Below are 24,105 nucleotides of genomic sequence, written 5' to 3'. Positions count from 1 at the left end.
GTAGTGATTTAAGAGCGATGTAGGAGTGTTTCTGACTTTACACGAGGTCCCAGGAACTTAACCCTTGTGTAAGTTGCGAGTCTACTGAATATTGGAAAATTTTTAGAATTTTGGTAATAGTGATAAACTTGAAATATTTCCTGCCAGATTTCCCTCGTGAAAAAAAAATATATATCGCTATATATAGGAAAATGTCGATAATTTTGGCAGCTGCGATGTCAAAAAATCGTTATATAAAGTCGCTATATATCCCGACCCCACTACTAACAACTTCAAGGAGCAAGGGCAATAGGTAAGGTTGTTCCACAGGGTCCCTCAAAATGAAACCTAGAAGAAAAAAAATCAGTCATAATAACATTAGTGTATATGTTTTGAAATTCCAACAATAATCACTTGTTTTTAAATTAAATTATCTGTTTTTTAATACATATTTACACAAACAGAGATGTATCCATACTAAATAATGTGTCCTACAGTAAAATATATACTGGATGGATACACACTTAGTCTAAAAAAAAGCCGGTTAGTCACAACGATCTAAATGACTCACAAAGAAAATGTGTTTTGGTCGCCATGCTGACCCAAAGTCGTATAAGAAAATGTCCCAAATACAATAAATGAGAGACATAACAAAATAAAAGTCACTCTACTTCATGACTGTGCTATTAAGTACAAATACTGTATATAATATCCTTGCAGAGGTGAGTATTTCAGCAATTACAACACAAATTCGGGAGCTTCCCTTTGTGTGTATTATAGCTGAATCGCCAGGCAAGAGATGAGGTTCGCGATGCGTATAGTGGCAGGGTGAAGGAAAGGCTTTGAAAATAGCAATTAAATGCCAGGTAACGACGTGTCCTCCTAATATTACTTATTAAGTAATTATTAGATGTTTTAATTGCCTGTATGTTGGCCTGGCGAATTGGCTAGGAATTAACATACCTAGGTAGCATTTGCTGAGCGTTGCATTCACAGCTTGAACAAAAATAGACACATTTGTGAACAACCAAGTCATAAACATACATACTACTAGGGGGCAGATCTAGAAATATCAAAAGGGTTCAAGAAGTTGTGGATGGGGAAACATGGCGAGCAGAGCGAGCCCACCCAGCTGGGGGGGTGGGGGAGCCACTGCACTCAGTCCCCCCACCATTTTTGTAAATCTGACCAACATGAGGGGAATTTTGAGACCATGTGCACTTAATATTAGTAGATATTCTGAGGTCAATAGTAATTACTTTTTACGGTACAAAAATTCCAATAAATAGAGGAAAAGGTGATTAGAATTTATTTAAAAATCATAACATAAGTTTATTATGTATATCAGGGAAAGTGTAATGGTAGAACACTTACTGAGAGAACTGAAGCAAAAAGAGACTACATCAAGTGCTTGAGAGAACACCACAAGTGAAAAGAAGGATGAAGTAGATAAAGAGACAGTGGGAAATATTGAAAATAAATGGAGGTAAATGTTATCCAAAGTTTTAATATGGACAGTTAAGCATGTGTTATGGTTTGGTGAGGTGAGGGAAACTGGTACCAAATGAAAGTAGGTCTAATTTAAAAATTGGTACCATCACCATGGTTGTTAAATATCCTATGCATGAGGTGAAAGAGGAAGTAATAGTGATAAGAGGGGAGAAAGTTGGTGAACAATGACAAGGGATGAAACAAAAGGTGAGTCAGGTGCTGTCTGCAGATGACAATGCTTCAGTAGTGAGAACCTTACAAATGCTAGATAATGTGTACGAGAAGAAGGTTGAGTGTGTGTGTGAAAAAAGTAAAAATGTGAATATGAATAAAGTAGGGAGAAACAAATACCTTTGAAAGAAGATATTAGAAGATAGAATAGAGGAAATGAAGTTGTTTCACGTATATGAGACTGGATGAGTCAACATTTGGTGTGATGAATTAAACCAGTGACAGAAGGAAAGAATATAACAGAAGCCATGAGATAATATTAAAGGAGGGGATGTAAAGAAGAATTATTGAGTCATTATTATTGTATGGGTATGAAACATGGACTCTGGATGCAAGAGGAAGGAACAAATTACAGTATAATCAAAGTAAATGACTTGCTGGAGAGTGGCAAGTGTGGGTAAATGTTTTACTTCACTGCCATAATGCTGCACATTGCTTGCCACTCATTGTAATTAAAAGCAATATACAGCTATTCCTCGACTTACGACCGCCTCGGTTGTACCAAAATTTTGTCAAATTACGTATTTTCGAGTCCCTGCGTTAGTGATTGTGCTGTGTACTGACAAAATTTTTGTTTGTAATTCACTTTAAAATGGCTGGCAAGCTTAAAAGTGAGAGTTTTGTGGTGCTGACAAGAAAGAGAGACAACCATTTTAGATTTTATATGTATTATTTAAGCATTTTCAACTTACGACCTGGATTTGGATCCCTCACCCCGTTATAAGTCGAGGAGCAGCTGTAGTTGATACAGTACTTGCACTAAGATAAAACACAGCACGCGATAACACGTCTGATGCATATGAAGATAAACAGGGAATATGGGAGTGGTGCACCCCGCCTTGTATGACGCTACGCAGAAGAAACCTCATATTCGTACTGAGTGACATAGTAGTTCCATTTACTCAATCGTGTTAAATCCAAATGGCATCCATGTTCTAGAAAATGTGTTCCCTATTACATTCATCATGCTATAACCTAATCATACTATGAAAATGCACGTTATAGGAGAACTGACTGCATGCGGCTGTCAAGAGCAAGGAAAAAATTATAAATTATCTTACACGCCCTTAATATTAAAAAGAAGAAAGAATGAAAGTACAGTACAGTAGTGAGAATTGACTAACCCAAAGGAAGTAGTGACTGGTGTTGCCTCCAAGTTAAATTCTGCCACTGGGACTCCTCGTTCTGCAACTTGTGGGGCAAACATGGCAGCAGGATAGACAACTGATGATGTTCCTACAACCAGGCAGAGATCACAGTTGCTTAGCTCATCACCTGTAAATTTCAATGAAAAAAACATTCTTTAAATCTATGTTCACAAAATCTAAATTTTCAAATTTTTGCCACTCCATATTATACTGCTCAAATTATTCTTAAATAAATGAATCCAATTTTTACCCTGTCACATTGGCTGTAGGTCTGATGAGGTGCACTCATAGAGGGACCCAAACTAACCTAATCTTACCAAAAGGTCTGACATTCTGTAAGACTAGCAGACACCCACCCAACAAGGGGTCACAGCTCAAGGTTGAAGTAGCCACAAGTTCAGAAAACAGTGAGGGCAAACTTTTCAAGAGTGAGAATTGTGAACTCTTGGAACAACCTGCCAGAGTGTGCTGTGACGGCACCGAGTGTAAGACCGAAAATTACATACAAAGTAAAAATAAATGCAGCAAAGCACACTTACTTTGAGGTGTGTATGTAGAAGACTCCTGGTTGATGATGATGGGAATTAGAATTGGGGGTGGAGGAGAAGGGAGAAGAGAAGGAAGTGGGGATGGAAGAGAAATCACCCCATACTTCATGCCGTCATATCACCCATAAAATTTTAAGTTCACTAGGTGTAATTCAAGATTATTTTCTTTAAATCAACACTGCACTGCACTATGTATTGTCAATATGTTAAATAAATTTCAGAATGACCAATAATTGTACTGTAAAAATAGTTTATGTTGAAGAGAGTCTCAAGCAAGATGTTACCTCTAATGACCAGAGATAAAAACTGACGCCTGTTTGGTGAGTTGAGTGGCTGTTTGGTGCACTAAAAACTAGTTTCCTATACAGTGGTCCCTCGGTTAACGAGCGCCTCGGTTAACGAGATTTCGGTTAACGATTTACCTTCCATAAGATTCTTAACTTCGGTTGACGAGCAATCCCTCGATTAACGAGTTTTTTACGAGCCGACTTCAACATGTTTTCGCTTGCATTTGGCGGTCCACCAGCTGTAGTATTAGTCCGCCAATACAGTAATCGGTTTTAGGGCTTAAATTCCTTACTATTTTAGTAAATATCAAGAAGTTTATACTATTCAATAATTTTAAAAGTTTAATATTAACTTTTTCAGTCATTTTAACAATTATTGAACATAATTGAAGGTAAAGAAACTAGTTTCTGGCGTGCCATCCAGCCTGTTAACACACCAGACAGGCATTAGTCTCTCTCTGTTTTCAGTGGAGGTAACATCTTGCTTGAGACTCTCTTCAACTAAACGCTTTTTTTTCTGTGTTTCCAAGTAAATTATTGGTCATTTTGAAATATATTTTACATATTGACAATATATAATGCAGTGCAGTGTTGATTTAAAGAAAATAATCTTGAATTACACCAAGAGAGCTAAAATTTTATGGGTGAAATGGTGCCATGGGGTGACTTCTCTTCCACCCCAATGCCTTCTCTTCTTCCTTCTCCTCCACCCCCATTCTAATTCCCATTATCATCATCAACATCCAGGAGCCTTATACATACACACCTCAAAGTAAGTGTACTTTTCCACCTTTTTTGTTGAATTTAGGCAATTTTCGGTGAGCTGGAACTAATTACCCAAAAACCCATTGAAACAATGGTTTCGGTTAACGAGTTTATCGGTTAACGAGCAACCTGCTGGAACGGATTGTGCTCGTTAACCGAGGGACCACTGTACTTCAATTATGTTAAATAATTACTAAAAATTTTAATATAAAACTTGAAAAATTATTGAATAGTACAACCTTCTTGATATTTACTCAAATGGGAACGAATTTAAGCCCTAGAACCGATTACTGTATTGGCGGACTAATATTCCAGCTGGTGAGCAAGCGAAAACATGTCGAGAGGAATTCGTTAACCGAGGGGCCACTGTACAGGTACAGCACATTACAATCTTAATAAGTTAATTCGCATTTCTCTACAAAGGGTGATTTCCAATGAATGAGCATTGGGAGCTAGAAACTCCAAAATAGGATCTAGTTACATTTTACTAAGTAAAGAGAATGTTATGGATGTGATTGTGGGTCTCTGTGATTAGGGGTAGGTTATTTAGGATATCTGAGTAGGGTTATGCTGCTGTTCCTCACTAGTACAGGTACTCCACCGATTATCCGGCAACTGATGGTCCGGCAACTCCTTTAGCCCGGACAAAATTATGAGGGGGCACTTAACTTCCCTCCCAACCTGGGTGAAGGTAGTTTTTCGCTTTAAGTTTTTATCTTATAAGATGTAGCTGACTAGACTTAGCAGAATATAAATTACATTGCTGGAATCCTTGTAAGATAGTGATTAATTTGAGTATAAACATCATATAGTTTGTATAAGAGATAGAAATTTTAGTTTAGTGTAGTACATTTGTGTGCAAGATTTTTAACTCATTTTCGAGAAGATATACAGTGGTCCCTCGGTTAACGAACACAATTCGTTCCACAGAGTCGTTCGTTAACCGAATCCATTATTTCATGGGATATTGGGTAATTGGTTCGAACTCACAGAAAAGTACATACAACGTAAAGCCAAAAAGGCATTAAGTCAGAAACACTCCTAAAATATCCCTAAATCGCCCTTAAATCACTATATATATACGTACATATACACTCTTACTCTTAAATCACTACTGTAATGTGATACAGGTGATTAATTTTTATCTCTTGTGCAAAATATATGACGTTTATATTCATATTATTCGCTGCCTTGCAAGGATTCCAGCAATGCAAATTATACTATCTTAATTTTAGTCCGTGATATTATATAAGATAAAAACTTAAAGCCTACTGTATAACCAACAAACCCTTGCTGGGAGTGGGGGGGGGGGTGACATGTTTGACAGTTGGCACTGAGGTCTAGTGAAGTATTTATTTGTTTATTTATGTCCTTTAGATTGAGATTATGTTTTTTGGTTATAAAATGTCAAGGAACTAATTGGGAAGAATATAATTTGCATTGCTGGAATTTATATAAGATAGTGATTAATTTTAATGTAAACATGCGATAGTTTGCACTAGACAAAAATTTTAGTAATCATTTTGTACATTATTTTGATTACATGTACAGGTCAGCTTTGCCCTTAGGACAGTGTGTGCATGTAAATGAGTTTCAACAAATGAATAAAGTTACATATATCGAGCCAAAAATAATAGTTGAAAAACTTTATGTAGACAGAGCTTGGATGGTTAACTTTTAGAATGACCAATACTTTTAATATAAAAAATGCCCAAATATTAAAGAGCAAAATTTTCTTGATATTTACTCCACTGGAAACAAATGTAAACATAGAACAGATTACTGAATTGGCAGACTAGCCCATCAGCTGATCAGCTGATGCTCACAACAAAACGTGTTTGTTGTAAGGATTTCATTAATCGAAGTTCTGTTCGTTAACCGAATTGAAGATCCTTATGGGAGGTAATTCATTCACCGAAATTTCGTTAATCGAACCTTTCGGTAACCGAGGGACCACTGTCTGTAACTTTCTAAATTTATTTTTACTCATTTACATGCACACACCATCCTAAATATATATTGTTAAGAAAGGGTAAACCTGTAATAAGTTAATTACAGTCAACCCTCACTTTACGCGGTCCCACATTCCGCGTTTACACGGTGCCCTGCCAGAACCCAGGATGCTCACATTCCGCGGTGGGTGTACCCTTTACGCGGGTGAAGTATAATTTTTTTATTTAGCTCATAAAATTCATACAAATTATCCAGCCAGAATATAATTTACATTGCTGGAATTCTTACAATTTGATGATCATTTTGAATATAAACATCATAGATTTTGCATTAGACATACAAATTTTAGATATAATGTTTACTCTGAGTAAATATGTTATCTTTTGTGCAAAATATATGACATTTATATTCAAAATATTCCTGGTCTTACAAGGAATCCAGCAATGTCAATTATATTATCCTAACTTTAGTTTGAGGTATTATTTATTACTATACCTGGTTTTCCCCCCAAAATTTCTCAGAGAGGGAAGAGCCAGCGAGTGTAGTGTGAGAAGAGGGGGAGGGAGTTGAGTCCATTATTTGAATGGACATTAACTTGGCGACTGTATTTCTCTATTTCTCTTAAGTATTAATTGTGTGCATGTACCATCATAAAATTAAGATGTTATTTTTACTAGAACATAGGTATTGTGTTGGAAAAAGTGGAGTTTTGGGGTCAGCTGGTCTCTATTTCATTTAATCCCATATGTTATGTTATTCACTTTACGCGTTTCTCACTTTCCGCGGTACCCTGTGGGTTACATTAACCGCGTAAAGTGAGGGTTGACTGTACTAAAAATTTTATGTCTAGTGCAAACTATGTGATGTTTACAGTATACTCACATTAATCACTATCTTACAAGAATTACAGCAATGCAAATTATATATTGCCAAGTCAATTCAGTGACATTTTATTAGGAAAAAACTAAAACTCCTTCTGTTTTGATAACTACAGTACACACTGTTATCTATCTCCCCTCCTTGACAGCTGTCAACACGTCAACCCCCCCTTTCCTCACAGCCAGGGTGAAGGCAGTTTAGGCTTAAAGTTTTTATCTTATGACATGTCGCAGACTAGACTTAGCAGAATATAAATTACATTGCTGGAATCCTTGTAATATACTGTAGTGATTAATTTGAGTATAAACATCACAGTTTAATTTAAGTTTCTAGCAGTCCATGGTGCTTTAGGGACACAGGAGGTGTATAATTAGTGGGTCAGAGGTGTATTATTGAATTAGATGACCTCGGTTGGTCCAGCAAAACGGATAATCCAGCAAGGCTTTGGAACCAATGATGCCGGAAAATCGGTGGTGGACCTGTATTTTAGTGAGGGAGGATTATTGAACATGTACCATAATTGCAAAGGTGGTTATTTTGCTGGGCTGATGGACAAACTCATAAAAATATGGAAAATATTCCAGCAATAAAAAAGAGGCTAAGACTAAATCACAAAGAGAGTTCATAAGATCATCAAGAGCTCACACAGGAATAGGTATGGAAAATGAAGAGGTAAATCAGCTTACCTGCTTTGTCTAGTACATCGTGATCAAGACCTTCTCCAAACCAGACAACATTTGGACGTAGGAGTTCTGAGCAAGTTCCACACCTTGGAAGTTTATCCTCAGGAATTCTAGCATCCTCCTTTGCATTTATAGCACTGCAATAAACAGTACATGTTGTAATTAACCACATGAATGAGGGCATTTCAAGGATCACCACAGAAAATTGATAGGTGAACTATCTGATAAACTGTACAGTCATAACCCAACTTAACATAGTACAGGTACAACCCCAAGATAATTTAACTCAATCAATCCCAATAGTTTGGTTAATTTGGGACATATCAGGACAAGAGCCCATTAGAACTGCAACATAATCACATACCCTTTTCCCTCCAATGCAGGACAAATAGGACTGTCGGTATTCGCCTTCACTTCTCCACACTGGGTACATTCAGTTCGAAAAAGTGATCCATGCAATTCAAGTATATTTTTTGATCCTGCCTTTACATGTAATTCGTCTATATTCTGTGTGATGACCACTAGCCGTCGGCCCTCTGCTGCAAGACGTTCTTCTGCCTCTGCTAATGCCACATGGGCCTGGAATAACAGAGCAAATTAGTGACATCACATGGCAATAAAAAACTTGACAATGGTACACTAAACCTATGTACAGTATTCAATTCAATTTCATAATTATCAATGTTCCTATGACAACTACCATTGCTGATATTATTCAATTAAGGTGCCATGGTATTCCACTCCAAGAATTATCAGGCTGTCTTTACCAATAACTAGATACCCAAACTTTCAATTTCATTCAGCCATCCCAGTCTCACCTTTCCCCTGTCTTCCTAAACTTAATTTTAGCCCTTAATATATCCATCATTATCCTCATCCCTAATCATAAGGCCAAAGTACTGTACAGGTACAGGGTATATTATCTCATTATTGTCAATAAATTTACAGTACAATATTTCTTGCATTGCTCTAGCCAAAAAATCAGTACAGTAAGTGTATTGTACAACAACCCATGGTTCAGAAAATTTGATGGTCAGGTCCCGAGGGTGCCGGATTGGAGAGGTTCAACCTGGACATTATTGTACCTGTATTATGGAATTTGTTCCATTTTAGTGCTAATTACATATTGTAATAGGAGATGAAATGCTTCATTAGATATAAACCAACCATATACAGGTGCTCCTCTACTTACAAACGAGTTACGTTCCTGAGGCTTGTTTGTAAGTCCAACTTTACTCTTGTAGATACCAAACATATTGTAAAAATGAAAAAATTATGGATATCCATTTGAATTCTGGCGGGAATGTCTCGGCAGCAACCGTATCTGAACTGGCAGCTTCACCAGTCATCTTCATATTGTGGAAGTTATAACGATGTTTAAATCGTTGAAACCATCCTCGGCTGGCCATAAAGGTCTCTTCCTTCAATCCTTCACCCTCTTTTGCTTTTATGCCTTCAAACAGGGATCTGGCCTTATGCTGGATAACCAAAAGACTCACAGGGGCATTGCATTGATTCTGGTCCTCCATCCACATTGCCAGCATCTTTTCCACCTTTTCTCTCACAGTGCTTCTAGTACAAATTGTCTTATTAGCACTCAGAGATGAACCACTTCCAGCACTAACCTAAATCTTGTCAGCGTTGGTCTGGTTAGTACACACCGTTGTGTGGGTTAGACCAAGCACAGCGGCTATGTCCACAGCACATTCCCCTTTTTCAAAACGGTTAAATACATCCATTTTCGTAGCAAGGGTAATGGTCTTACATTGCCTCTTGACTACACTAGCATCAGTAGCACTTGATGGGCACTTGGAAGCCATTTAGAATGGTTAGAGTATAGTTTTAGAGCAAAAGCACTTAAGCACACACGAATGATGTGAAGTCGTAACAAAGACTGGCTCGGAGTTGCTTGGGGACGCTGTGACATTCCGCGAGTGAGGGCAGCACGCCGAGCCGAGAGAGGGTAGTGCGGCCAGACAAGAACGGGTGATGCGCCATAGAAAGTAGTCCGTGACAACGCAAAACAACGTAGTACCAAATCACCGGGAAGTTAAATGAATTTTTGGTCTTAGGTTTAGCGACGTAGTACCAAAACAACATTAAGCGGGACGACATTATACGAGGACTACTGTACTTAAGTATAAGAAATCCAAGTTCCATAGCCTGTTGTGTGTGTTTAGTAAATCTATCTGCCAAGTTTTGCAGAATATTGGAATGAATATTGTGGCCCTAAAGAATGACTCAGTATCTTCTATATCTACATTAGATCTGTTAATTTGCCTAGTGCAACTATATCTGGGTATACAGGTAGTGTCACAGCACTTTGCTGATTGCTCCTAAACACCATTTTTTTTCCTTCATGTAACACTGTTGATAATGTACTGCACAGCACTTTGTTATTCAGCAATCTTCACTGATATAGTTGCGGTATACAAGCCCTATGGCTACATACTTACGAAGGATGAGTAGCCTAATAGCAACTGGACATTTTATTGGACACTAGTGGCTGAATAAACATCGCATATTGCCAACAGTTCAATTACTGTAGGCAATACATAAGATTATAGCACGTCATAAACATTCTCTGTATCACTTTTCACTATACTGTACAGTCAACCCTCACTTTACACGGTCCCACATTCCGCGTTTCCACGTTTACGCGGTACCCTGCCGAAACCGGAATGCTCACATTCCGCGGTGCGTGTACCCCTTTACGCGGAGAGCGGCTGGCGAGCCGCGCCATTTTTGGATCCAAACCTCCCGCCATCCGCCATGTTGTGTAAGCGGCGCGAGCAGGGTGCGCACAAGGTCACCCAGTCATCAAAACATTACCGAGTTCTTCACCCGCCACCCACCACAGCCGGCCCAAGTCAGTGATAGTGATAATTATAGTGAGGATATGGACTTATATGGACTTTGAGGGGTTTGACAAAGAGACCCTGCAAGCCTCTGTGGTGGATAGTGATACAATTGATACAAGTGATACAGGTGAGGGCCAATAATCTGACCTCTGCCTCGGAACCAACCCCCCATCCCCGTGTGCCCAGCCATCTTTTCTACTAATGTAAGTGTTAAAAAACCTAATATTATTGATATTTCTCTTAATTATTAATTGTGTGTGCATACCATCATAAAATTAATTAGTTATTTTTACTACAACGTAGGTATTGTGTCTGAAAAAGTGGAGTTTGGGGGTCGGCCCGGTCTCTATTTCAATTAATCCCATATGTTACGTTGTTCACTTTCCGCGGTACCCTGTGGGTTGAATTAACCGCGTAAAGTGAGGGTTCACTGTATTCATGATTCATCTAACACGCCTACAAAAAAAATGTGGCTTTATAAACACCTTTCAATCATTTCTGATACTTTTTATATCACAATTTATAAAATCACTGCAGCCTTCATTGATGAGTACTGTATAAACGCATGATATACCACAATTCGCCTGTAAGTCAAATGAAGCGATAAATATAGGCATGCAGGATGATGCAGCGAAGGTATTATGTAGCACTACACGCTACTGATCAATGCCCTGCAGCAGTTTAAACACAACTGAGATATGCGACAGGAGTGCCGCCGGCACGACGGACATTTGTTGAGCTAAAAAAACAAACTAATTTTTCCTTGGGAAGAACTAAATGGGTTAATTTGGCCAATGTTTCTGATATTTTGATTTACAAATTAAGCAATTTTTGAGAAAGTTTAATGAAAAAAAAAGCCCCTGGTGCTACGAAGGGTTTTTGGGTGATATTGTAGGAAAGATTGACCTAGGTAAGGAGGTCAATGATTTGGTATGTAGAGAGAAGACCTTAATTAGTTATTGGCAGAAGGTCGGGTATTTGTGTGTGGTGTAATGACCTTAATAGTAGTTATTTTGGTGAAGGTCAACTATTCTTGTATTGTGACTGAATGCAATATTTTTTATTAGGAAATAAATTAGTTAGGTCTTGGTCAGTGTTTCACCCTTCCTTCTCCTCTTGATTTGGTTCATGAAAAACACAAACTCAAAGTGCCTGCCTTGCCCTGCCAGGTACCTAAACAAAACTACATACTGTCCATGTGGTCTGGTGGCAGTGACCTTAAATTAAGTAGTTTAGTTAAGTAACCCCCCTTTGGATTAGTGACCACATTAATGGGCAGTACAATGGTACAAAAAATAATAAACAAATACAATAAATGTATAATAGATGAAATAATAAAAGAAAAATACTGTGTAGAATTCAAGCATCCCAAGCCATGCTGTCCTAGTTAGACACTTATCATATGTCTCATGATCCAGTGTCCTCAAACAATTTTATTATTGTCACCTACAGATTGATAAAAAAAATATCTATAATATTACTTGTGGGACTTTTTCTAGACATTAGTGTTAAAATAAGTTAGATCAAGTTAGTGCCACACTGAGTTATACACTTATTTGTGGTAAGCATTCAAAACTGACATAGGCAGGCACTAATTGGCTGAGCAATAATCAGTTCACTTTTCTCATTCACAGAGTATGTAGCTCAGAAAACAGTTGAGAATGTTGCATGTCAAAAGGTATCCCACTAAAGTTTTCAATTGTTTTATAAATTATAATAATTTTTGTTTTTTTAGTCATCGATGAAAATTTGGTCTCAGAGATACACCAAACAGCAGTTAGTAAGCTGAAAAGTGGCAAAATGATAAGTAAAGAAGGGTTACCAAACTGTTTGAAAAACTAAGAAATTTTGTCAGTTAATTACCAGAAACATAGGACTTTTTTAAGGCCTAACTGGAATCAATCTAAGTCATGATAAATTTATGCAGTATGATCAACTCACGGGGTTAGGAACCTTGGTGAGCATGAGTTCTCTCCGGTAATGGTAAAACTCCCATACCAATGAAGGATTTTGTCTGAAGGCAATTGGACTAGCCAGGTCTTGAGCAACAAATGTGCGCCAAAGTCCACCAGCCCCCCGAAAAGTAGGAACTCCTGATTCAGCTGACACTCCTGCACCTGTGAAGTACAATGCAGTACAGTATTATAAATAACAAACTACAGTACAGTACAGTATAGTCTGCATTACGCGGCTTTTGTTTACGCGTTTAGTCACTTACGCGGTGCCTTGCCAGAATGAAAATGCTTTAATTACGAGGTAAATTTGGTCATTTACGTGGCGAGCAGCTGGAGAGCTTCAGACCACTGCGCCATTTTTTACCCACACGGTCCATTCTTGACCATACGCGGGAAGCAGCGTGGTGAGTGGTGCGCATTAGGCCGCTCTTATGTTATCGCTGACGTCATATGACGTATCGGAACGTGATTGAGCCACGCATCCTTACCACCCACGCATTCCCTCCGCCGCTAGCTGTGATTGGTCTAATGTAACATGGCGTGCCCTGCCACCAGAGGGTAGAAGTCGCTGACCTAGCCGGGCCTGTCTCATTGTTCTCAGTCCGCGTATACAGTTCTCTCTTGTGCCTGCTATTCCCCTCACAACTCACAATGGCTTCTGCGGGACCCCCACCACCAGAGAAAAACATTGAATTACCTGGACTAAGCCATGATAATGTGAAGGAAATCATCGAGTTGGGGGAGAAACTTAAGCTCATCCTTGACAACGACCCAGACAAGCATCGGTATGAAGTATCTAATAACCATCTGACGAAAGTTATGGGGCCGTATATCCAGATCTATCTCGACAACATCAATGCTAGACGTCAAAGTAGTATTGAGGACTTCCTCGCCCGCAACCCACCACAACCACAGCCAGCCCAAGTCAGTGATAGTGATATTGACAGTGAGGATATGGACTTTGAGAGGTTTGTCTGGGAGGCCCTACAAACCTCTGCGAGTAGTGAAAGTGATTCACCGGAGGGCAACTAATCTGCCCTCTGCCTCGGAACCAGCCGCCATCCACGTGTGCCGACCCAGCTTTTCTACTAACGTAAGTGTTAAAAAACCTAATATTACCGGGTATTGATATTTCTCTTAATTATTAATTGTGTGTGCATACCATCATAAAATTATGAAGTTATTTTTACTACAAGGTACGTATTGTGTCGGAAAAAGTGGAGTTTGGGGGTCGGCTCAGTCTCTATTTCAATTAATCCCACATGTTCTGTTATTTCATTTACGCGTTTCTCGTTTTATGCGGTACTCCACGGGTTTAATTGACCGCGTAAATGCAGACTATACTGTATACTGTATTAGTGGATCCATAGCTTTCATAATATAATAAATTATTCCTCTGTCTTTGACACTTCATACCCTCCCAAGGGAGGATCCAGGATCTTTGGAATGAGGGTACTCAAGTAGTTGAGGTAGTAAGTATGTCAAGTACAAACGGTATAGTGAGACTTAATGCCAAGGAGCTTGTAACCATTTTTAACTTTTTCATTAATATTCACGCTAGTAATGCTATTCTACAATAAGTAATATTTTATCAATAAAAAACAAATTACAGTATATACAACCGAGTGCGAGTAAATGCTATATTTCCTGCAATACTGTACAAGTACTTGTAATACATTTTAAGTCCTTTATATAAATTTTTACAATCACTGTTAACTACACTTTTTATCTGAACATATTTCTAGCTATAGTTATTAGTTAAGATATAATGTATTAGTAAAAAATCATTGACCTGCAAAATATGAGTCATGGTTGATTCCGAATACAGTACCCTGTACAGCATCATTTTACAATTACCTGTACGTACATGTTTCCAGTAGTTGATACTCCACATGATGCATTACCAATTATATAATTATAGCGCAATAATAATACCTGGTAATAATAATAATACAATACTGTTTATTCAGCAACATCCTCAGATAAGTTAACTTCAGTTTAGCATGTACAGTCCCGGACGAAAGTTCTCACAACAATCAAGGCAGATGGTGCAAATTCCGATCGCCCTTACTGGACAACGGGTCTGCTGTCCAGTCATCGCCTCCCTCCCTCTCACCCTACACACACATACACACACACACAAAAAAAAAGCACCCTCGCAGTTCAACAATCGAGCTTCCCTTTCTCAATAAGGACTAAGGAAGGATGTCTTGGTTTTGTTAATAAATTCATGAAACAGTTTACTCAATCAAGTTTTACATTATTTGACATAATAGGATACCGGTAGCCTACGGCATTACAGTATTACATAATCATGACATAGTGCAGAGTGTGTTTTGGTGGCTGGGGTTCACAGCGCTATTAGAATCCTCCAAGTTGTATTGTCCCTCAGAATGGTAGCCAGAAAACTAAGCATGAATGTGAGGAATAATATGATTCATAAGAGAATGCTTTATCATCCTCTGTGATAATGATCTTAACATAAAGTCTACTGCATGTAACCTTGGATTGATCCCTTCAATGGATGACATGATGGGAGTATGGCTGACATATGAGCAACACACTTGATATAAAAGTGTGTAAACCATGACTTTATCAATATTAGTATTATGTACAGTATATAAATACTGTAATATAATTTGCTGCCAGTTTAGCGTGTTCATTTAACATATGCATTAATGTCTAGGAAATGTCATTTGTCTTGTAACGAGCATATAAACAAGTGATGTTTCTTTCCCTGATGGCAACTGTATCACAAAGAAGCATGTTGAGGATAAAAACATCAGAAAAACCAACAGTAAGAAATTTGACCCATTTCTTTCTATTTGTGAGGTACGGCAAGAAACAAGTTTTCTTCTATAAAAATTTCCCTAAAGTGGTTAATATACTTCTTCTTACCCCAAGAATAAATAAAATTAGGTCGAAGAATTGCACTTCTCATATTCTGGTCTTTTCCCTATTTTTCCCATGCAGTACAGTAAATACCACTGTCCTTTACTATAATCTTATTTGTCAAGAAGAAAATCAACAAAAAAGAATAAAAAAATTGCAATACCTGCACTAGATTTGCAGTTTTCTTGAGGTATGAGAGAAGTTAAGTTGTGGTAGAAAATAATTTTTTTTTTACACTGAGAAACATACAAAAGCTGCTGTATTATTTTACTTTCGGAAAACACGGGAATCTTAGGAATTTTATCAGTATTATTATCGTCTCGGTCATCCGGAGAATCTTAGGAATTTAGGTTAGGTTAGATTAGATACAGTTCCTGGTTCTGTGGCTAGGTTAGGTTGGTTAGGGTTGATTAAGTAAAATCAAAATCATTCAAAACACGTCGAAAACCACAGGAGAAACATAAGGATGACCTAAACCACAATTTTACCATTTTATCTTTGCAAGCAATAGTTTAAACAATTGCTGTATAAGGCACTTTTCTTCTATGATGTTTTCCTCACAAATTACCTAACCTAACCTTTGCAAGGGAAACATCATAGAAGAAAATTGTCTTAGAATCGCCTCAACTTTTGATTGCAAAGATATAATTCCTGGCTAATGAGTCGATCAGTGGTGAAGGTGATAAAAACGATTCCCGTGCTGTCTGAAAGTAAAATATGTAAAACTGCAAGTTTACTACCAATTGGTTTCTGACCAGAAATCTAGGTTAATCCAATGGTATTCGGTGTGATTCCTTCGAATTTGACCTTCATTTTGGTCAATTTATAGTATGGCACCATTCTTTCTTTGGGTATTAGAAATGTGTGTCAAAACCATAGAAAATCACCAAAGACCAACCTAACCTAATCAGGGGGCCCTCTGGTTAGGTTAGGTTAGATAGAACGGTGCACTAATATAAAAAGACCTTTTCTTTCCATCTAAGAAGCTGTGATTGGTCCTTTTATGACCTCCAGATGTCTCTGATAGTAGCATTTTACCTCTTGGGAAAACTACTAGATGTCTCTCAGTTGCAATTTCAGAGTTTACATGAATTTCCTACGTGAATTTACCATCTCGGTTATTACCCATTTGCTCTAACTCAATTGAAAGTGAAACTGCAATAACACCGTATAAAATAATGCCATTGTTATTACTTTTTACATAATATTTCCTAAGTTAATATTCGCTATTTGTTAACTTTAGTCCTATAATTCTTTACGATAAATCTGGCAACATATGTGAAATCTACAAAAAATTCTAAGACAATCTGGTAAATTTTTACTTCAGGACATGAGTCCCTAGGGGTTAACCAATATGTTTTTCCAGTGTATTTTGGTGTTTTAAAGAAATCTGACCTTCATGTTTTGGAGGAAATGGCAACCAATTAAAATGATTTTGGGTTTAATTTGCAGTAGTTTTGGCCCAATCAAATTTGAGTTTTATTTTGGGTCTCATATTTCAAAATTCAAATTCTTTCCGACCATGAAAGTCTGCGATGGGTGTCACTTCAATTATATGGAGCTGATTGCGAGTTTTTGGAAAAAAAACGAAGAAACTATAGCATTTTTTCGATCGCATGGTGTTCTTCCAACCTCAGTAAAGTGTCCTAAGTGAAAGACTGAATGTAAATATCACAAAGAACAACATATGTGGCGTTGTCATAACTCGTCAGCAATAAGGTAAGAAATAGGTGATTCCATCACATGGTGAGAGTCAGTTAGGTTAGGTTAGGTTTTTGTTTTTCTATTTGGTGTATTGTTTATTCGCTTAGCCATTATTTTTTGGGGAAAACGTGCAACGAAAAAAAATTGATAAAAAAAACCCGGTTAATTTCCGCCATAAATGAAGGCCATACTCGGTCTAAACACACACACATACACTAGAAAAATATATTTTTGACTTTCTAACAGAGTGGGAGGTGGAAGTGCAAATTTGCCTTTTTTCCTGTGTTTTGAATGTATTTTACCTTCAAAACTGCCTCAAATCACTCGTTTTTTAGTTCCCCTCTCACCCAAACCCCCGGCTCCCACGGGGTCCCCCATTATTGGAGGTAAGGGGGGGGGGGTTTAACTCATTTTTTACGACAGTTTGGAAGGTCAAATTCATTCAAAACATCAAATTACAAAGGAAAAATATATTTTTGAATCGCTAGATTATAGGACTAAAAGTAACATTTACCTAATATTCGTTTTAGCACTTCCTACGTGCTACTAACTCACTGAAGGTTATACATATTGGCACAATCTCACCTCTCATCCTCACTCTTACCTGTTAAAACTGCTACGTGTTTCGCCTTCTTGAATATCTCTCTAAACTTTGCCATGTCCGAGCTGGGCCGAGTTGATGCTGACATTACCGCTGCGGTTTTTATCTGAAGAAAGGTTTTTTGGGACTTCTTCAAGTGCCTAATGTTACTTAAATAACTTGCAATTTGAAGAACCATTGACTCTGCCGAATGACAAGTGTTGCAATGACGTCAGTGAACACTTGTTCGGAATCTGGATCACAACGAGGATAATTTTCACCCACAGCCTCACAGGTGACAGGCAGCGAGACTGCTCATGTTCTAATATAACCTGAAACGCTAGAATCACAGTTTTTCTCTAGCTTGTTTTTCTTTAATACATAAGACCTTAACCTAATTTATCGTATCCTATAAATCTTAATTTTTTACTCAGTTCTCTTTTTTTTTACATAATGTGAAATTAAAAAATTATATAGATCGTTCGTATTTTTTTTAACATTATCATGGGCCAAATTATTAGGTTTTAATTAAGGTCGTAACGATCTTCAAGGGTGAGGTGCTTCCCCGTCTGGAGTACTGTCAAGTATCACCCCGTCTGGATCCCGAGATATACTTGGGACTGTCAGTTGATTGAAAATGTTGAAAGGAAAGCTGTAGCGTTCGGTATGTGATCAGTTGTCAAATTTCTCTACGTTTGTCTATTTTTTCTTTGTATGGCCCACATACATACGTACACGTAGATCTCGCACTAAGGATGGAGGTAAGAAGTGAAACTCAATGCATTCTCCGTATATATATATATATATATATACCTCCATCCTTAGTAAGCCTCCTTCACCCTTGTGATGTTCCTAGATCAGCTCATGCTGTACCTTCGTGGTTTTGAGTCACACTTGATGTCGTCACAACGCTCTCTTGCGGATTGTTCAACCTCAAGCTGTGACCCTAGTGGGACGGGCATTCGCCATTTCCAGGTATGAAAACTCGACTTAGTAATTGTCCTCCGAGTTAATGATAAGTAGGAATCTTAAACCAAGACAACAATGTGCATTTGTTCGAAACAAGTACTTGGGTTCATGCAAACGAAAGTTAGTTACAAGACGAGCGAGGTTATCCTAAAACTATATTTTGTGCTTGTGAGACCTCACCTGGATTACGGGGTTCAGTTCTGTTCACCGTACTACAGAATGGATATAGAATCCTTAGAAAACATTTAGAGAATGACAACACTAATCCCGGGCATCTTAATTTGCACTCCCTCGAGAGACGCAGAGTGAGGGGTGATATGATGGAGGTGTATAAATGGAAGTCAGGGCTAAACAAAGGTGATATATGCAAAGGTACTCAAACTATCCAACTCAGCTTAGGGAAAACCCCTCGATCCCAGTGGAATATGTGGTTACCTCTGCTCTACATTATTATTTACAGTCTAATAATGGTTGCCCCTCGTGTAACGAGGATGGCCGGCCCAAGGTCCACCTAGGCGTGAATTTGTTTAAGATGTAAAAGATGTCGCCAACACAATAAGCACACCTCAAGTTAACTAGTTGCATGACCCAGTGTCAAGGAATAGTCCGAGAAGACCGGACAACTCGCCAACTGCACTGACTAACCATTACCCCAGAACACGATCCGCAAATCGATGAATATCTAGGTCCCCAATTGCTATTGGGTAGACAGAGGCAAATGGCCTGAAGAAACTTCCCATTGATTCACCCTGCCCGGGGATCGAGCCCGGGTGCGTTCACTTGCGAGGCGAGCATGCTGACCATTACACCGCAGTCTACATAATGCTATAAAATGCAAGTTAATTCTTTCAAGAATTTATAATAGTCATCTCTGCCAAATCCAGCTGAATTATTGTACACTTTCTTGCATGTGGATAAATAACTCGTATTTAATATAATTATCATAAATTAATTCTTAGACATAATAGATTTAATTACTGAGAAATATGGCCCCGTTTGTTGAGTTTGGGGTTCAGGGATTCGGTGTTGGGTTCATACTTGTTGACTCGAATCAGAAGAGTCGGTGTTGTTGATCTTGAGAAATTAATCAACGTTTTAAGATGTCGTATGAGACGTACGACATCGTCTTACAGATAGATAGGCGGAGAGAGGGACAAATTGTTAGATAAATATAGACAGATGGTTAGAGTTGTCCTAGTCGACAATTATGAACCCAACATGGAATCCCTGAACCCCTAGCCCAACAAACGGGGTCATTTTTATCATAAATTAAACCTATTATGTTTAATAATTTATGATAATTATATGTGAACCATAGTCTTCCTCACATTTTCTGTAGTTCTAAACTAGTACATTCTGAAATATTTTCTTTGTGAAAAAAGTATGAAATTGTTCTATTCGTTATTTTAACTCGTCTCCCCATTTTTATCATATTTTAGTACTCATATTCTTAAGTGACTTCTTAATAGGAAATAATCCGTCATATTTTCTATATTTCTATCTCAGTTCATTATTCGTGTATTTTGTTATAGGTTAATATTTTAGTCCAATGACGGTTTATCTTTTACATCCACTTAATTGTTAGAATTATTTTTGTTATATTGTACCATGAGCAGTGCCGGATTTAGACCTGTGGAGGCCCATGGGCAGCCTCTTTGTGGAGGCCCCCTCATTATAAGTACCCAAGAGGGTGGGGTGGCGAGTGAAGCGAGCCTAAACATCTGGGAGTTCCGGGGGGCGCTGTAAGCCCCCCGGGAAAATTTTGAAATTTGAACATTTCTTTGGAGAATTTTGAAGCCATATGCAGTTATATTGAGGAAATTAGAACATTGAGAAATTTTCAATTAACTGTAGGCCTATATTTATTGATAGTGTACAAATTCCCAACACACACAAAAGTGAGACACGACTGGAGTCATTCATGTGGTTTCAAGTCGACCAGCCCTGATATAGCTGCTACCGCACATGTCAAAAATTTTCAAGAATGAAAATAAAAATAATCCAAATGAATAAACAAATAAATAAAATATTGTAATATGTGGAGTCCCCTGGGCAGCTGCCCACTTTGCCCACTCCTGAATCCGGCCCTGACCATGAGATAAAGTGCAAATCTTTTATAGTATGCAATATTTAGTTGCCTCGTTACATATCAGCTTCCCGGTCCTGATGACGGCAAAAGAAACTCGTTTAGTGAAGTACTCATAAAAAAAATATGATATTCATCCAACCCTAACATAGCAACTAGCACCCTTGTTCACACACACACACACATACACATGTATGTGTGTGAAGAAAGGTGCTAGTTACTATCTTAGGGTTGGATGTGTGTGTATGTGTGTGTAAGAATTTTACGAGCGGCTACACAGCATTAAGTATGACAAAAAATAATAAAGAAAATTATGTATATTTATTATTATTTTTTTGTCATACTAATGCTGTGTAATCGCTCGTAAAATTCTCATCTGCAGTGCAGAAAGTTTTTCAATAAAGGTGCCAAATCTGACGAATAATTAGATTATTTGTTGTAATTATTTTGATTGTTTAACAGAGATATCTACAGCTGTTGTAGTTGTGCTGTTTTTCCATATTGAAGAGAACAGGTGGTGGTGATGGATAATAAAGGCCGGTTTAAAATGATTTGATATTTGTAACTTTGAGGGAGTCACAGAAAACGGACACCCAAGAACCGTCCCACAGCATAAACTGATGTCATGTCAAATATTCTCAGCAGCCTTGTTTGAATTTGTACATATTGGTTGTAATATTTAGCATAATCTGTCGTATATATATGTGAATATTATTGAGTAGCAATAGGCAAATCCATATTAAAATAATTCGTATTATGACCTTTTCATTTATATTCACTGTGTTCGAACGAAGTTACCAACAAACGCAGCCATCTTGAATTTTGCTCAGTTGTCTCTTAGCCGTGAGTGAAGGTGCATGTGTGCGTCCCTGCGGGGAGTGTGTAAATAAACGAGTGAAACCTCAAAACGTTTCTATTGCACTTATTTGAAATGTAGTTCCACTGAGTTTAAAGTCATTTGTTCTATAGTAATACAATAGCAGTGAAGTATTGTTACTGACAAATATTAGGTGAACCAGATTTGTGCAAGGAGCTAGTGAGGGTAGGCGAGTTCTTGTATGTGAGGAGGAAGCCGATTTTGACAGCAGATCAGCACAGTTTTAGCATTTTCTCCTCATGTAAGTACACCGAGGCATTGTTTACACTAAAGTGTATGATTATTGAATACATCGTGGAGTGTAAAATAGGAGTGTTGGTAAGTACACGCGTCCGGTGGCAGCTTTGTGGTATTGCTAATATTTGGAAGTTCACGTCTGGCTAACCCAGTCTTAATAATCCCGTGCTGAAACAGTAAGGACAGCCAGACTCTCTGCTGTTGTTGCTTGCCAGCTTGGCGTCTTGCGAGCGATGCACAAGGTACCTGTCACCGGTACTCGGAGCATGTGTGGAATGCTCCACCTAAATCAACTGTAGGAATTTTTCAGTGAGTTTCCATTTTTCCGGCTACACCATCTACCTAGACTTATTGTAAATGGTGGGGACTCGGGAATAATGTCTTGTAAGGTTGCTGTACACGGAGCAGCTGTCACATCCATCGTTAAACAGATTTTCAAGTGAATTTCCGTGTTTTTTGTTTACAGTGTAAATCCAGACATTGTAACGTAACCAACTCAAATAACCTAACCCAGTTTCTATTACAATCTTATCCCTGATGTTAATATGACCTGACCCCGATAACAACCGTACCCAGAAAACATCCAAATAACATAACCTTATCCAGATAACCTAAAGATGCAAGTGATAACCAAACAAAACTTACGATAACCTAACAAAGCGTAAACCAGATGATGAGCTAACTAACCATAGGGGATTCAACCATTATGCCAGACACGATGACTGTCAGCTGTAGTCTACCACCATGCTAGATCAACACTGGGTAAAGCTGTCCTTATTGATAGTAAGCTTTTGTGATGTCTGAGACTTGCCAGCGTGAGACGAGACAACTCTAGCTAGGTAGAAAGGTCTGTCTCGCCACTCAGCAACAAAAGACAGGGTAATCCTCAGCAACTACTGTTCAGCTCTGTCAACGTCTTGCTGCACGACAGGCTGTCAAGGTCCCACTAAACCGTCAACTGTGACAATGATTTAAAGTGTAAAATGATAGTGGTGGATTGGTGTCTTGTTACTTCACGTAATTGTGGACTTGTTAAGGACATAGGGGATTCATGTTGTGCAGCTGGTGCCGTGCTGTGCTGCTAATGTCATGTTATGCTGTTAGTGTCGTGTGCTGCCTTTGTCTGCCATGCTGTGTTGCTAATGTCTGTCGTGCTGTGATGCTAATGTCATGCTATACTATTAGTGTCGTTTGCTGTCAGTGTCTGTCATGCTGCGTTGCTAGTGTCTGCTGTGCTGTGTTGCTAGTGTCGTGCTGTGCTGGTAGTGTCGTGTTGTGCTGTGAGTTTAATGCTGTGCTGTTGGATTCATGCTGCACTGTTAGTGTCGTGTTGTTAGTTTCATGCTGTGCTGTTACTGTCGTGCTCTTGAGTTGAATATTTTGTACTTTCATTAAATTGAGGATGTCGTGTTTCTAGGCATTGCTGTTACCTATCGTTATAAACGTAGTGTTCACTAGCCAAGGCTGTTCTCCCAAAGTGTTGTGTGGTGTTAAAGTGTGACACCCTGAAGTGTTGTCTTGTAGTGTGACACTGAAGTGCTGTGTTGTAATGTCACATCTTTAAGTGTTGTGTTGTAGTGTGACACCCTTAAGTGCTATGTTCTTGTGTGACCCTAAAGGGTTGTGTTGTAGTGTGACACCCTGCAGTATTGTCTAGTAGTATGACACCCTGATGTGTTGTAGTGTGACACCCTGAAGTGTTGTTGTAGTGCTACTCCCTAAGTATTGTGTTGTTGTGTGGCACCCTGAAATTTTGTTTTAGTGACGCCCTGAAGGGTTATGTTGTAGTGTCACACTTTGAAGTGCTATGTTGTGTGACACCCTGAAGTGCTGTGTGACACCCTGATGTGTTGTTGTGTGACACCCTGAAGTGTTGTGTTGTCGTGTGACACCCTGAAGTGTTGTGTTGTAATGTGACACCCTGAAGTGTTGTGTTGTATTGTGACACCCTGAAGTGGTGTGTTGTAGTATGACACCCTG

The 24,105-nt window shown here is 38.4% G+C and overlaps 1 protein-coding gene across 1 annotated transcript; it reads right to left on the bottom strand.

Moving 5' to 3' along the window:
* On the bottom strand, positions 1–18,280 carry LOC121861069 (NAD-dependent protein deacylase-like). Its single transcript, XM_042358610.1, has 6 exons — positions 17,981–18,280; positions 12,767–12,942; positions 8,329–8,543; positions 7,968–8,101; positions 2,826–2,976; positions 1–327 (listed from the first exon to the last, which is right to left on the bottom strand). Exons 1-6 carry the CDS (start codon positions 18,153–18,155, stop codon positions 273–275), a joined length of 906 nt encoding a protein of 301 aa, XP_042214544.1. The 5' UTR covers positions 18,156–18,280; the 3' UTR covers positions 1–272.
* Positions 18,281–24,105: the final 5,825 nt, after the last annotated feature.

This window comes from Homarus americanus, unplaced genomic scaffold (genome assembly GCF_018991925.1).
Source record: "Homarus americanus isolate GMGI-L3 unplaced genomic scaffold, GMGI_Hamer_2.0 scaffold40248, whole genome shotgun sequence".
Lineage (NCBI taxonomy): Eukaryota > Metazoa > Arthropoda > Malacostraca > Decapoda > Nephropidae > Homarus > Homarus americanus.
Note: the sequence above shows the minus strand (reverse complement) of the source record. Positions and strands in the feature narration are given on the sequence as shown.

What these genes read in the sequence shown, in the direction of transcription:
- LOC121861069 (XM_042358610.1), bottom strand. Translation starts at nt 18,155, where the DNA reads ATGGTTCTTCAAATTGCAAGTTATTTAAGTAACATTAGGCACTTGAAG. An exon ending in CCTGCATTGGAGGGAAAAGG is followed by an intron (nt 8,102 to 8,328) that starts GTATGTGATTAT and finishes TGTTTATTGCAG; the next exon opens with TGCTATAAATGCAAAGGAGG. An exon ending in CGATGTACTAGACAAAGCAG is followed by an intron (nt 2,977 to 7,967) that starts GTAAGCTGATTT and finishes TGAAATTTACAG; the next exon opens with GTGATGAGCTAAGCAACTGT.